Below are 15,546 nucleotides of genomic sequence, written 5' to 3'. Positions count from 1 at the left end.
GTCACCTCCAGGTGTGACAGGGTGCGTGCACACTCTACTGTGGTCACCTCCAGGTGTGACAGGGTGGGTGCACACTCTACTGTGGTCACCTCCAGGTGTGACAGGGTGCGTGCACACTCTACTGTGGTCACCTCCAGGTGTGACAGGGTGCGTGCACACTCTACTGTGGTCACCTCCAGGTGTGACAGGGCGGGTGCACACTCTACTGTGGTCACCTCCAGGTGTGACAGGGTGCGTGCACACTCTACTGTGGTCACCTCCAGGTGTGACAGGGTGCGTGCACACTCTACTGTGGTCACCTCCAGGTGTGACAGGGTGGGTGCACACTCTACTGTGGTCACCTCCAGGTGTGACAGGGTGCGTGCAAAGTCTACTGTGGTCACCTCCAGGTGTGACAGGGTGGGTGCACACTCTACTGTGGTCACCTCCAGGTGTGACAGGGTGCGTGCACACTCTACTGTGGTCACCTCCAGGTGTGACAGGGTGCGTGCACACTCTACTGTGGTCACCTCCAGGTGTGACAGGGTGCGTGCAAAGTCTGCAGAGCTGACCTGTGTCGCCAAAGGTGAGGTGCGATGTCGCACCGAGCACAAGCTACTTCACCCTGCTCACCTCCAGCATTTTCATCAGGATCTTCAGGTACACCTCAGAAACGCCCAGAGACAAGCCAAACATAGAGGGCAGCATGATTAAGACCAAAATGAAGGCGAGCCATGCTGTGAAGATGTGGTATGCGAGGCTTGTGAAGTCGTCCATGGCTCAGCTGAGCTGTCAGCCTGCAGCCTGCCACTGGGTCATCTGTGTGCGAGCAGGAAGCCCAGAACTTCTACGGAGCAGCCTCACACTTCCTACCCTGCCCTCAGTCCCGCCCTGCTCCTCCTCCTCCTCCTCCTCCTCTGGTCACGGGCTGCGACCTCTGCCCCTCTGCCACAGTACAAAGCTGGGGCTGCGACCTCTGCCCCTCTGCCACAGTACAAAGCTGGGGCTGCTCTTTGCCCTGAGGTGAAATACTCACATGGCTGTAACTTTTTATATTAATGACAGAATTCATCTAGAAATTCTCGGAAATGGCCGAGCAGCTCTGTCATTTCAGCTGGAATTACACACCATCAATGCTTATGAGTCCTGCGACCAAAACCATCTGTGCACCTTGCCTACCACTGTGTGCTATTATTTTAACCCCTTTACCCCCAAGGGTGGTTTGCACGTTAATGACCAGGCCAATTTTTACAATTCTGACCACTGTCCCTTTATGAGGTTATAACTCCGAAACGCTTCAACGGATCCTGGTGATTCTGACATTGTTTTCTCGTGACATATTGTACTTCATGATAGTGGTAAAATTTCTTTGATAGTACCTGCGTTTATTTGTGAAAAAAACGGAAATTTGGCGAAAATTTTGAAAATTTCGCAATTTTCAAACTTTGAATTTTTATGCAATTAAATCACAGAGATATGTCACACAAAATACTTAATAAGTAACATTTCCCACATGTCTCCTTTACATCAGCATAATTTTGGAACCAATTTTTTTTGTTGTTAGGGAGTTATAAGGGTTAAAAGTTGACCAGCAATTTCTCATTTTTACAACACCATTTTTTTTTAGGGACCACGTCTCATTTGAAGTCATTTTGAGGGGTCTATATGATAGAAAATGCCCAAGTGTGACACCATTCTAAAAACTGCACCCCTCAAGGTGCTCAAAACCACATTCAAGAAGTTTATTAACCCTTCAGGTGTTTAATAGGAATTTTTGGAATGTTTAAATAAAAATGAACATTTAACTTTTTTACACAAAAAATTTACTTCAGCTCCAATTTGTTTTATTTTACCAAGGGTAACAGGAGAAATTGGACCCAAAAAGTTGTTGTCCAATTTGTCCTGAGTACGCTGATACCCCATATGTGGCAGTAAACCACTGTTTGGGCGCATGGGAGAGCTCGGAAGGGAAGGAGCGCTATTTGACTTTTCAATGCAAAATTGACAGGAATTGAGATGGGACGCCATGTTGCGTTTGGAGAGCCACTGATGTGCCTAAACATTGAAACCCCCCACAAGTGACACCATTTTGGAAAGTAGACCCCCTAAGGAACTTATCTGGATGTGTGGTGAGCACTTTGACCCACCAAGTGCTTCACAGAAGTTTATAATGCAGAACCGTAAAAATAAAAAATCATATTTTTTCACAAAAATTATATTTTTGCCCCCAATTTTTTATTTTTCCAAGGGTAAGAGAAGAAATTGGACCTCAAAAGTTGTTGTCCAATTTGTCCTGAGTACGCTGATACCCCATATGTGGGGGTAAACCACTGTTTGGGCGCATGGGAGAGCTCGGAAGGGTAGGAGCGCAGTTTGACTTTTCAATGCAAAATTGACAGAAATTGAGATGGGACGCCATGTTGCGTTTGGAGAGCCACTGATGTGCCTAAACATTGAAACCCCCCACAAGTGACACCATTTTGGAAAGTAGACCCCCTAAGGAACTTATCTGGATGTGTGGTGAGCACTTTGACCCACCAAGGGCTTCACAGAAGTTTATAATGCAGAGCCATAAAAATAAAACAAAATTTTTTTCCCACAAAAATTATTTTTTAGCCCCCAGTTTTGTATTTTCCCTAGGGTAACAGGAGAAATTGGACCCCAAAATTTGTTGTCCAATTTGTCCTGAGTACGCTGATACCCCATATGTGGGGGGAACCACCGTTTGGGCGCATGGGAGGGTTCGGAAGGGAAGGAGCGCCATTTGGAATGCAGACTTAGATGGAATGGTCTGTAGGCGTCACATTGCGTTTGCAGAGCCCCTAATGTACCTAAACAGTAGAAACCCCCCACAAGTGACACCATTTTGGAAAGTAGACCCCCTAAGGAACTCATCTTGATGTGTTGTGAGAGCTTTGAACCCCCAAGTATTTCACTACAGTTTATAACGCAGAGCCATGCAAATAAAAAATATTTTTTTTTCCACAAAAATTATATTTTAGCCCCCAGTTTTGTATTTTTCCAAGGTTAGCAGGAGAAATTGGACCCTAAATGTTGTTGTCCAATTTGTCCTGAGTACGCTGATACCCGATATGTGGGGGGGAACCACCGTTTGGGCGCATGGGAGGGCTCGGAAGGGAAGGAGCATCATTTGGAATGCAGACTTAGATGGATTGGTCTGCAGGCGTCACATTGCGTTTGCAGAGCCCCTAATGTACCTAAACAGTAGAAACCCCCCACAAGTGACCCCATATTGGAAACTAGACCCCTCAATGAACTTATCTAGATGTGTTGTGAGAACTTTGAACCCCCAAGTCTTTCACTACAGTTTATAACGCAGAGCCGTGAAAATAAAAAATCTTTTTGTTTTCCCACAAAAATTATTTTTTAGCCCCCAGTTTTGTATTTTCCCAAGGGTAACAGGAGAAATTGGTCCACAAAAGTTGTTGTCCAATTTGTCCTGAGTACGCTGATACCCCATATGTTGGGGTAAACCCCTGTTTGGGCACACAGGAGAGCTCGGAAGGGAAGGAACACTGTTTTACTTTATCAACGCAGAATTGGCTGGAATTGAGATCGGACGCCATGTCGTGTTTGGAGAGCCCCTGATGTGCCGAAACAGTGGAAACCCCCCAATTATAACTGAAACCCTAATCTAAACACACCCCTAACCCTAATTCCAACGGTAACCCTAACCACACCTCTAACCCTGACACACCCCTAACCCTAATCCCAACCCTATTCCCAACTGTAAATGTAATCTAAACCCTAACCCTAACTTTAGCCCCAACCCTAACTGTAGCCCCAACCCTAACCCTAACCCTAGCCCTAACCCTAGCCCTAACCCTAGCCCTAACCCTAGCCCTAACCCTAGCCCTAACCCTAACCCTAACCCTAGCCCTAACCCTAGCCCTAACCCTAACCCTAGCCCTAACCCTAGCCCTAACCCTAGCCCTAACCCTAGCCCTAACCCTAGCCCTAATGGGAAAATGGAAATAAATACTTTTTTTTTTATTTTTCCCTAACTAAGGGGGTGATGAAGGGGGGTTTGATTTACTTTTATAGCGAGTTTTTTAGCGGATTTTTATGATTGGCAGCCGTCACACACTGAAAGACCCTTTTTATTGCAAAAAATATTTTTTGCAATACCACATTTTGAGAGCTATAATTTTTCCATATTTTGGTCCACAGAGTCATGTGAGGTCTTGTTTTTTGCGGGACGAGTTGACGTTTTTATTGAAAACATTTTTGGGCACGTGACATTTTTTTATCGCTTTTTATTCCGATTTTTGTGAGGAAGAATGACCAAAAGCCAGCTATTCATGAATTTCTATTGGGGGAGGCGTTTATACCGTTCCGCGTTTGGTAAAATTGATAAATCAGTTTTATTCTTCGGGTCAGTACGATTACAGCGACACCTCATTTATATCATTTTTTTATGGTTTGGTGCTTTTATACGATAAAAACTATTTTACAGAAAAAATAATTATTTTTGCATCGCTTTATTCTCAGGACTATAACTTTTTTATTTTTTTGCTGATGATGCTGTATGGCGGCTCTTTTTTTGCGGGACAATATGACGCTTTCAGCGGTACCATGGTTATTTATATCTGTCCTTTTGATCGCGTGTTATTCCACTTTTTGTTCGGCGGTATGATAATAAAGCGTTGTTTTTTGCCTCGTTTTTTTTTTTTTTTCTTACGGTGTTTACTGAAGGGGTTATCTAGTGGGACAGTTTTATAGGTCGGGTCGTTACGGACGCGGTGATACTAAATATGTGTACTTTTATTGGTTTTTTTTTTATTTAGATGAAGAAATGTATTTATGGGAATAATATTTTTTTTTTTTTTTCATTATTTTGGAATATTTTTTTTAATTTTTTTTACACATTTGGAAAATTTTTTTTTTACTTTTTTACTTTTTCCCAGGGGGGGACATCACAGATCAGTGATCTGACAGTTTGCACAGCACTCTGTCAGATCACTGATCTGACATGCAGCGCTGCAGCCTTCACAGTGCCTGCTCTAAGCAGGCTCTGTGAAGCCACCTCCCTCCCTGCAGGACCCGGATCCGCGGCCATCTTGGATCCGGGGCTCGAGCAGGGAGGGAGGTGAGGAGACCCTCGCAGCAACGCGATCACAGGGAAGCCCGCAGGGAGCCCCCTCCCTGCGCGGTGCTTCCCTGCACCGCCGGCACATCGCGATCATCTTTGATCGCGGTGTGCCAGGGGTTAATGTGCCGGGGGCGGTCCGTGACCGCTTCTGGCACATAGTGCCGGATGTCAGCTGCGATAAGCAGCTGACACCCGGCCGCGATCGGCCGCGCTCCCCCCGTGAGCGCGGCCGATCGGCTATGACGTACTATCCCGTCCAGGGTCAGATAAGCCCAGGGCACCTCGACGGGATAGTACGTCTAAGGTCACAGAGGGGTTAAAAGGAACCAGTCATGTCAAAACATGCTATTAACCTGAAGATAAGGGGTTTAAATCACTCGAAAGCTGTGTGTCGGCCACACTGTAAGCCGGCTGCCCAGAAGAAATGAACATTATTCCTCCCAGCAGCCTCCAGCTTTCAGTCTTGTGGCTTCAGTCACCGTAGATAGTGAGCAGCGGCTGTAACCGCACCCTGGCACTGACTGACAGCCGACACAGGACTAATGCACTGCAGAGGCAGCTGTCAGTCAGTGCTGGGGTGTGGTTACAGCCGCTGCTCACTACTGAGCGGTGACTGAGCCACACCACAGGCACCTCTACGACTGAAAGCCGGCGGGAATAAAGTTAATTTCCTCTAGATAGCCCGGCTTTTAGTGCTGCTGTCACACAGCTTTAGAATGATATTAACCAGCAGATTAACATGATATCTGCAGGTCAATCGCGTTTTGACACATGACAGGCTCCCTTTCAGGGCTCGCTCATTCTCTTCTCACAGTGTGCTACGGTTCCCTCATCCAAAAGAATCATCTCACGCTATCTATAATATAACGCTGGGAGCGTCACTCTGTCCGAAGCCTTTATAGACTGCACAAGCACCGGCGCAGTCTGGACCCCACAGAGTGACGCTCCCAGGAGATCGCGGTATGCGTAAGCACTGAACGCACACCGCGATCTCCAACGGATATCAGGGACGTGCCAGGAGGGTGAGTATGAGCTATATTCACCTGTCTGTCCCGTTCCAGCGCTGCGTGCCGCTCTCTTCCGGGTCCTCTGCCTGTGACTTTCACAGTTCAGAGGGCGCGATGACGCGCTTAATGCGCGTCACCCTCTGACTGAACAGTCACAGCCAGAGGACCCGGAAGAGAGCGGCACGCAGCGCTGGAACGGGACAGGTGAATATAGCAAGTGTCGGGGGCCTGAGCTAGCACCGATACGGCACCTGACCCCCACAGCGCGCCGGTGTCCCCTCCTGCTCAGGCCCCCCAGCACTCGGCGCCCAGCGACGATAGGTGAGTATTTTTTTTTTTATATATCGCAGCAGCATACGAGGCATATACTATGGAGCACCTTATGGGGCCATCAACCATAATGGAGCAGTGTACGGGGGCATATACTATGGAGCATCTTATGGGGGCCATAAACCTTTATGGAACAGCGTACGGGGCATACACTATGGAGCATCTTATGGGGCCATCAACCATAATGGAGCAGTGTACGAGGGCATATACTATGGAGCATCTTATGGAGGCCATAAACCTTTATGGAGCAGTGTATGGGGGCATATACTATGAAGCATCTTATGGGGGCCATAATCCTTTATGGAGCAGTGTACGGGGCATATAATATGGAGCATCTTATGGGGGCCATAAACCTTTATGGAGCAGTGTACGGGGCATATACTATGGAGCATCTTATGGGGGCCATAAACCTTTATAGAGCAGTGTACGGGGCATATACTATGGAGCATCTAATGGGGGCCATCAACCTTTATGGAGCAGTGTACGGAGCATATACTATGGAGCATCTTATGGGGGCCATAAACCTTTATGGAGCAGCGTATGGGGCATATGGATGGGAGCAGCAAATTATAGAACGGTGGTGCAGGATGGGAGCAGCACATGACAGAACGGGGGCGCAGGATGGGAGCAGTGTTGTGAATTCCGCTCTCGGGCTCCCTCCGGTGGTTGTAAGTGGCACTTTTGTGAGTTCTGCTCTTGGGCTCCCTCCGGTGGTTTTAAGTGGAATGGCTGCTCCTTGGATTTAGCAGTCTGCAGCTGCTTCCACTGATTGTCTTCTGCTCGGCTATTTATGCCTGGCTCTTTCCTTCAGCCAGTGCCACTTGTCAATGGTTCCTGGTTGGATTCACATCGCTGCTTGGATTTCCCTGATATCCTGACCAGTTCAGCAAAGATAAGTGCTTGCTTTGCTCTTTTCTGTCCACATGTAGTGGACTTAATTGTTCTGTACATTCTATGTTTTTTTGTCCAGCTTGTCAGTATGGATTTATTCAGTTAAGCTGGAAGCTCTGGGAAGCAGATTTACCCTCCACACCTTTAGTCAGGTGTGGAGATTTTTGTAAACTCTGTGTGGATTTTTCTAGTTTTTTAATACTGACCGCCAGGGCCGGCGTCAGCACCCGGCACAGCGGGCAAATGCCGGGGCCCTGGGGAGAGAGGGGGGCCCACTCACACTGTCATAGATACAGCTGGGAGAGCAGAGCAGGAGATAACATGCTCTCTCCGCCCACAAAGTCACTGCTGGCTGCGTTCTCTTAACCCCTATGTGCCAGCTCTGACACAAGCATCTTATCACTCAGTGAGTTGCAACCAGGCAGGCACACATAGGGGTTAAGAGAAGGCAGCCAGTGTGACATTGCTTGTGGGCAGAGAGAGCACGTTCTCTGCTCTGATCTCCGCCCCTGCCTGGCTGCCGTGCTGCTGAAGTTATGAGGCAGATTCAGGAGGAGCTCCTAGTCCTACCAGTGCATGAGTGAGTGGCGCTGCTATATACTATGTGGGCTGCTATATGCTACGTGGGCTGCTATATACTACATGGGCTGCTATTTACTACATGGGCTGCTATATACTACATGGGCAGTGTTATATACTACATGGCTGTGTTTATATGCGATCATGAATCGGGGTATGTGTTAAAGGGGGGGCCCACTGAGACTCTTTCGCCCGGGGCCCTCAAAAACCTGGAGCCGGCCCTGCTGACCGCACAGTATTCTGTCCTGTTCTATCTAGCTAGCTAGACTGGCCTCCTTTGCTATATCCTGGTTTCATTCTACATATGTCATTTCCCTCTCCACTCACAGTCATTATTTGTGGGGGGCTGTCTATCCTTTGGGGATTTTCTCTGAGGCAAGATAGCTTTCCTGTTTCTATCTTTAGGGGTAGTTAGTTCTCCGGCTGTGACAAGGTGTTTAGGGAGTGACAGGAACATCCCATGGCTACTGCTAGTGTTGTGTTAAGCTTAGGAACTGCGGTCAGTACAGGTACCACCTCCTTCAGAGCTCGTCCCATGTTGCTCCTAAACCACCAGTTCATAACAGAGCAGCACATGACAGAATAGGGAAGCACATGACAGAACGGGGGTGCAGGATGGCAGCAGCACATGACAGAATGGGGGTGCAGGATGGAAGCAGCACATGACAGAACGGGGACGCAGGATGGGAGCAGCACATGACAGGATGGGGGCGCGGGATGGGAGCAGCAAATGACAGAATGGAGGCGCAGGATGGGTGCAGCACATGTCAGAATGGAGGCGCAGGATGGGTGCAGCACATGTCAGAATGGGGGCGCAGGATGGGAGCAGCACATGTCAGAATGGGGGCACAGGATGGGAGCAGCACATGACAGAATGGGGGCGCAGGATGGGTGCAGCACATGACAGGATGGGGACGCAGGATGGAGCAGCACATACCAGGATGGGGACGCAGGATGGAGCAGCACATGACAGGATGGGGACGCAGGATAGAGCAGCACATGACAGGATGGGGACGCAGGATGGAGCAGCACATGACAGGATGGGGGCGCAGGATGGGAGCAGCAAATGACAAAATGGAGGCACAGGATGGGTGCAGTACATGTCAGAATGGGGGCGCAGGATGGGAGCAGCACATGTCAGAATGGGGGCGCAGGATGGGAGCAGCACATGACAGAATGGGGGCGCAGGATGGGTGCAGCACATGACAGGATGGGGACGCAGGATGGAGCAGCACATACCAGGATGGGGACGCAGGATGGAGCAGCACATGACAGGATGGGGACGCAGGATGGAGCAGCACATGACAGGATGGGGACGCAGGATGGAGCAGCACATGACAGGATTGGGGCACAGGATGGAGCAGCTCATGACAGGATGGGGACGTAGGATGGAGCAGCACATGACAGGATGGGGACACAGGATGGAGCAGCACATACCAGGATGGAGACCATATACCAATATAAATGCTCGCCACCCGGGTGTAGAACGGGTTCAATAGCTAGTACTCATGTAAGAGTGGTGGACTATACTATTGTGATCATACCCCCGAAGACACCAAACACATTGTGAATAGTGTCATGTGGTTTTAGATATTATTATTATTTATATAGCACCATTGATTCTATGGTGCTGTACATGATAAGGGGTTACATCAAAAATACAAATATCACTTACAGTAGACAATATATTCTGTAACGCATAATGTATAGGGTGTGATAAGCACAGTGGCGTAACTAAAGTACGATGAGACCCGGTGCAAAATCCTGTATATATATATATATATATATATATATATATATATATATACACATATATACCCCCCATCCTGGGATATGCAGCTCTGGCAAAAATTAAGAAACCACTGCAAAATGTTCAGTTTGTCTGATTTTTCTCTTTATAGGTATATTTTTGAGTAAAATGTAAATTGTTCTTTTATTCTATAAACTTCTGACAAGATGTCTCCAAATTTCCAAGCAATAAATTTTGTATTTTTTTTCTGACAAAGAAAAATGGTCAAATAATGCAAAGAAAACAAGTTCATAATCATTTAGAAACAACAACACTAATGTTTTAACTCAGGAAGAGTTCAGAAATCAATATTTTGTGGAATAACCATGATTTTTAATCACAGATTTCATGCCTCTTGGCATGCTTTCCACCAGTCTTTCACACTGCTTCTGGCACAAAAATGGAAGCAGTTCTTCTTTGTTTGATGGCTTGGGACTATCCATCATCCTCTTGATTACATTCCAGAGGTTTTCGGTGGGGTTCAAGTCTGGAGATTGGGCTGTGCATGACAGGGTTTTGTTGTGGTGGTCTCTTAAAGGGAACCTGTCACCCCCAAAATCAATGGTGAGGTAAGCTCACCGTCATCAGGGGCTTATCTACAGCATTCTGTAATGCTGTAGATAAGCCCCCGATGTAACCTGAAAGAGGAGAAAAAGAGGTTAGATTATACTCACCCGGGGGCGGTCCCGCTGCGATCCGGTCAAATGGGTGTCTCAGGTCCGCTCCGGCACCTCCCCTCTTCATTCCATGACGTCCTCTTCTGGTCTTCACGCCGCAGCCCCGGCGCAGGCGTACTTTGCCCTGTTGAGGGAAGAGCAAAGTACTGCAGTGTGCAGGCACCGGGCCTCTCTGACCTTTCCGCGGCAGCGGCGTGAAAACAGAAGAGGACGTCATAGAATGAAGATAGGAGGCGCTGTTCCAGACCTGAGACACCCATCGGAGCAGGACCGCCCCTGGGTGAGTATAATCTAACCTCTTTTTCTCCTCTTTCAGGTAAAATCAGTTACTAAGCAAGGTGACCCCAAAACTTTCATTAGGCCTATATCAGAGATTATCTTACACATACCGGTTGAGGATTGATTATCCATCCAATCAGTAGAAACTCTTTCAAGGAACTTCAACCTTTGGATTACAAATGGGTTGGAGACAGTTTGGCCTAGCGCGGCTTCTCCAATCCGAAGATGGGTTATCCGTTGGATTACTTCAAGAACTCGTTATAGACATTTGTCTATCTTGTTATTCAATATGTTATTGTTGCATTGCATGCGTTGTTTTTAGCTTACAGGTTGAGGTATCCCTCCATGCACTTCTGATAAACACTTCCAATTTGAGACTGGTATAGTGAAATCCGAGGATTTCAGACGGGGAGTGTGCTGCTCAGTTTATTCTGATAGACTTTCAGTCATACATGGACATTTATGTAGTGCTAAAATGCCTGGTTCTATCATTTGTTGTATTTGTTATACTTTGCTGCCATCTACTGGCCGTTGCTATATCACACTGTAATATTTGTTATGGCATTTTTCCCACAACACCTTTCTGTCTTTAGCTCCTCCTATCTTTTTCCTTCTCTTCCTGTTTTGTACTCCGTGCCATCTTGGAATACACATGTGCTGCAGAGCTGGAGAAGGATTCTCTTGTTACCTCTAACCTGAAGCTTCTATTTTTCCTATCGCCACGACAGCACCCACAACGAGAGAGGGGATCCGCCCACCTTCCGGACAGGAACCTACAGGTTAAAAAGGGGCGGTCCCCCTCGCCCTCCAGTTTGGGTTCCTGTCCGGACCGGCGGGAGCCTACAGGTCGTTTTTGTATTACCCGGGTCCGCCAAGCCTCTGAGCGGTGTCCGGGGAGAACGGCAGAGTCGGGGGCCCGGAAGCAGCGTCGGGGGAAGTCCTGTGTCCAGCTTCCCCCCTCGTCTGGCAAGGAGCGGTGACGTTCCCGGGGGAAGGCACGCCGCCCTGGGTCGTTCACACGCGCGCGACGCTGCAGGAGCAGGTCGGCGCTTATGACCCGGAAGTGGAGTTACAACTTCCAGAGGAGACCGGGAGGAGGAGCGCGGGACTTTTTGAAAAGAAGCAGCGCTCAGGTGAGATGTGTGTGTGGCAGCATGTCTTCGGCAGGAGACGCCGAACACCGACAGGCAGGAGAGCACAGGTCTCATAGCGGTGAACGTGGGCAGCAGGACTCTGGCAAACCAGCGTCACGTCGCACCTCACCACCTCAAAAACCGGTACTCTACATTTTCCAGCAGTGGTGAGTGTATTATGTAGACCATTGCCTGATGCAGCTGTTTTTCTACACTATGCTTTATTGTAGGGGAAGAAGGTCTCCAAATCTAAACATAAGCAGTGTGCTGTATGCACAGAGCCTCTGCCTGACACCTATGCAAAGAAATTATGCCAATCATGCATATGTCGTATGTTAGAAGAAGAGGCCCCTTTCCGTGTATCGGATTTGAGGGAGGTAATTAGGGAAGAAATAAAATCATCCCTTAAAACCAAACGACATGAAAAAAGCAGTGTGGAGTTGGTGTCCAATTCCAGCCCTTCGGTACAAGAGGGCGAATGTTCGGAAAGTTCTTCGGCATCCTCTTCAGATGAGGAGGGAAGGCCTTGCTTTTCCACGGATGGTATGGAGACCTTAATTAAGGCAGTCCGTGCAACTATGGGGGTTGCGGACAGTAAAGAACCGAAAACAACCCAGGAGATCATGTTCGCAGGGCTGAGCCAGAGAAGTCGGAAAGCTTTCCCAGTAGTGGATTCAGTTAAAGATCTGGTCAGACGGGAGTGGGACAAGCTGGATAAGGGGTTTTTACCTTCAGCTGCAAAAAGAAGGTACCCCTTTGAAGATGACACTTTATCCCAGTGGATGAAGGTTCCGAAAATAGATGCGGCAGTAGCCTCTACTTCGAAGACAGCCTCGCTACCATTAGAGGATGTAGGGCTCCTCAAGGATCCTTCAGACAGAAAGGCTGACATGCTCCTTAAAAAACTATGGGAGTCATCATCTGGAGCCTTTAAGCCTGCTATCGCAGGCACCTGCACGGCCAGATCAATTATGGTCTGGGTGACTCAGCTGGAGGAGCAGCTTAAAGCGAAGGTACCCAGGGAGAAATTGTTGAATTCCTTGTCTCAGGTCAGAGAAGGAGCAGCTTATCTAGCAGATGCCTCGATTGATTCCCTGAAATTGGCCGCAAGATCGGCAGGCCTTTCGAATGCAGCCAGACGGGCACTATGGCTAAAGACATGGAAGGGGGATGCTCAGGCTAAAGCTAAACTTTGCTCCATTCCATGTAGGGGTGAGTACCTATTCGGCCCGGTGCTGGATGACATCCTTGCAAAGGCAGAAGATAGGAAGAAGGGATTTCCTAAAACGTTTAATCCCACTTTTAGGAACGCCTTCCGAAGACGCATGCCCTTCAGAAGATTCCAGGCGGACCAGCAGGGATATAATCACGACTGGGAAACATCAGATCAAAAGAAGAAAGGTGGATACTATAAGAACCCTCCATCTTTCTCAAGACGTAGGCGTAATTACAGATAAAACAGATCTGCCAGTAGGGGGAAGACTAAAGTTCTTCTCAGATAAATGGGAAAAGATTACTTCCAGTGCCTGGATAATGGGGGTGGTTGAGTCCGGATTAAAATTAGAATTTTTGAGAACTCCCCCAGATCATTTTGTGATAACATCACTGGACACTCCGGCCCAACAACAGGCCTTAGAATTAGAGATTCAACAATTGCTTACAAAGCGAGTTATTGAAGAAGTACCAGAACATCAGGAGAAGTCGGGTTTCTATTCTCCGCTATTCTTAATCTCTAAACCTGATGGGTCCTTTAGGACTATCATAAATTTACGTAAATTAAATAAATATCTTCAGTATCACGCTTTTAAGATGGAATCCATTAAGTCAACAACTAAGCTTTTGTTTCCTAGGTGCTACATGTCGGTCTTGGATCTAAAAGATGCGTACTACCATCTTCCAGTTCACAGAAATCACCAGCAATTCCTCAGGATGGCAGTATGGGTAAACCATCAGATTAAACATTTTCAATTTTTGGCAATGCCCTTTGGCCTGTCCATGGCACCTAGAGTTTTTACGAAGGTTGTTTCGGAAGTAATGGCCCATATCAGGGTGAGAGAAACCCTTGTGGTGCCCTATCTAGACGATTTTTTGATAGTAGGAAATTCAATTGACCAGTGTACGTCTAGGGTAAATGCCATAATATCATCCCTACAGGAACTCGGATGGATAATCAACTGGGAAAAGTCAAAACTGGAACCCACAAGACGTCAAATGTTCCTAGGAGTTCTTCTAGACTCAGAAGATCAGTCATCCTTCCTACCAGAAGAAAAGAAGCGGAAGATCGTTCAAAGGATCACGGCAGTAAGGACAGTTACAAGCTTAAGTCTCAGAGACGCAATGTCTCTACTAGGATCTTTGACTGCGTGTATATCGGCGGTAAGATGGGTTCAGGCTCATACCCGAATGCTTCAGTACGAAGTTCTTCAAGCAGAAAAAGATCTTCACGGTGCTCTGAGCAGAAAGTTCAGATTATCACCCGCCACTCTTCACGATCTGAGATGGTGGCTCAATTCCGCACATTTGTCAAAAGGAGTTCTCTGGACCATCACTCCGAACAATATAGTTACAACAGATGCCAGCCCGTTCGGTTGGGGAGCCCATATGGGAGACATTCTAACCCAAGGGCGATGGTCGATTCAGGAGTCCCAGAATTCCTCAAATCTAAGAGAGCTTACTGCAGTCTATCATGCTCTCATTTCCTTACTACCATCCCTGAGGAATACGCATGTACAGATACAAACAGACAATATGACTGTGGTAGCCTACATCAATCATCAGGGGGGGACAAGGTCTCGATCCCTGATGACCACTACAGCACAGATATTGTCCCTGGCCGAGAAACACTTACAATCCCTGTCGGCAGTTCATATAAGAGGGGAACTCAATATAGAGGCGGACTACCTCAGTCGCCATTCCCTTCGTCAGGGAGAGTGGTCCCTAAACCAACAGATATTCGATCAGATAGTCAATCTGTGGGGGTTGCCGACAATAGATCTGTTTGCTACGAGGAAGAACAGGAAGGTCAGGAGGTTCGCATCCTTACACATAACAGACCAACCATTTATAGTGGATTCCCTTCGTGTCCGTTGGGACTTCCAACTGGCATATGCCTTTCCCCCAATGTGTCTGATTCCGATAGTTCTCAGGAAGATCCGGGAGGAAAGAGCCAGAGTGATCTTAATCGCCCCCTTCTGGCCCAGGAGGCCTTGGTTCTCTCTCCTCAGGACAATGTCTGTAACCGATCCCTGGGTGTTGCCAGTGGTTCCGGAACTCCTCTCTCAGGGTCCATTTCATCATCCAAATTTGGAGACTCTTCAGTTAACGGCTTGGAACTTGAGAGGGAGCTTCTGAAGGAGAGAGGGTTCTCTAATGCTTTAATAGCTACTTTATTGAAAAGTAGGAAGGAGGTCACTACAAAGATCTACTCGAAAATTTGGAAAAAATTCCTTTTGTTTCATCAGCAACCATTAGGAGATAAGGCTCCGATTTCAGCTATTTTAGAATTCCTTCAGAAAGGCTGGGAATTGGGCTTAGCGGTCAACACTCTAAGAGTTCATGTTTCAGCCTTGGGAGCTCTGTATAACAGTGATATAGCTGGTAATAGATGGGTTGCTAGATTTATTAAGGCATGTCAGCGTTCTAACCCAATCCATATTGTAAGAATACCCCCTTGGGATTTAAAGTTGGTGCTTGAGGCGTTGACTGAATCTCCGTTCGAGCCATTAGACTCTATTTCAATAAAAAATTTAACCTTAAAAACAGCTTTACT

At 47.5% G+C, this 15,546-nt stretch overlaps 1 protein-coding gene across 1 annotated transcript in view; it reads right to left on the bottom strand.

Annotated features, from left to right (window-relative positions):
- GPAT3 (glycerol-3-phosphate acyltransferase 3) overlaps positions 1–843 on the bottom strand; it is a 195,100-nt gene extending 194,257 nt beyond the window's left edge. Inside the window, exon 1 of the mRNA XM_069743260.1 lies at positions 613–843. Coding sequence (XP_069599361.1) covers positions 613–756 — 144 coding nt within the window. The 5' untranslated portion in view covers positions 757–843. The remainder of the gene's footprint in view (positions 1–612) is intronic.
- Positions 844–15,546: the final 14,703 nt, after the last annotated feature.

Source organism: Ranitomeya imitator, chromosome 1 (assembly GCF_032444005.1).
Source record: "Ranitomeya imitator isolate aRanImi1 chromosome 1, aRanImi1.pri, whole genome shotgun sequence".
NCBI lineage: Eukaryota > Metazoa > Chordata > Amphibia > Anura > Dendrobatidae > Ranitomeya > Ranitomeya imitator.
The sequence above is the reverse complement of the archived record's forward strand: the minus strand, read 5'-3'. Positions and strand labels throughout refer to the sequence as shown.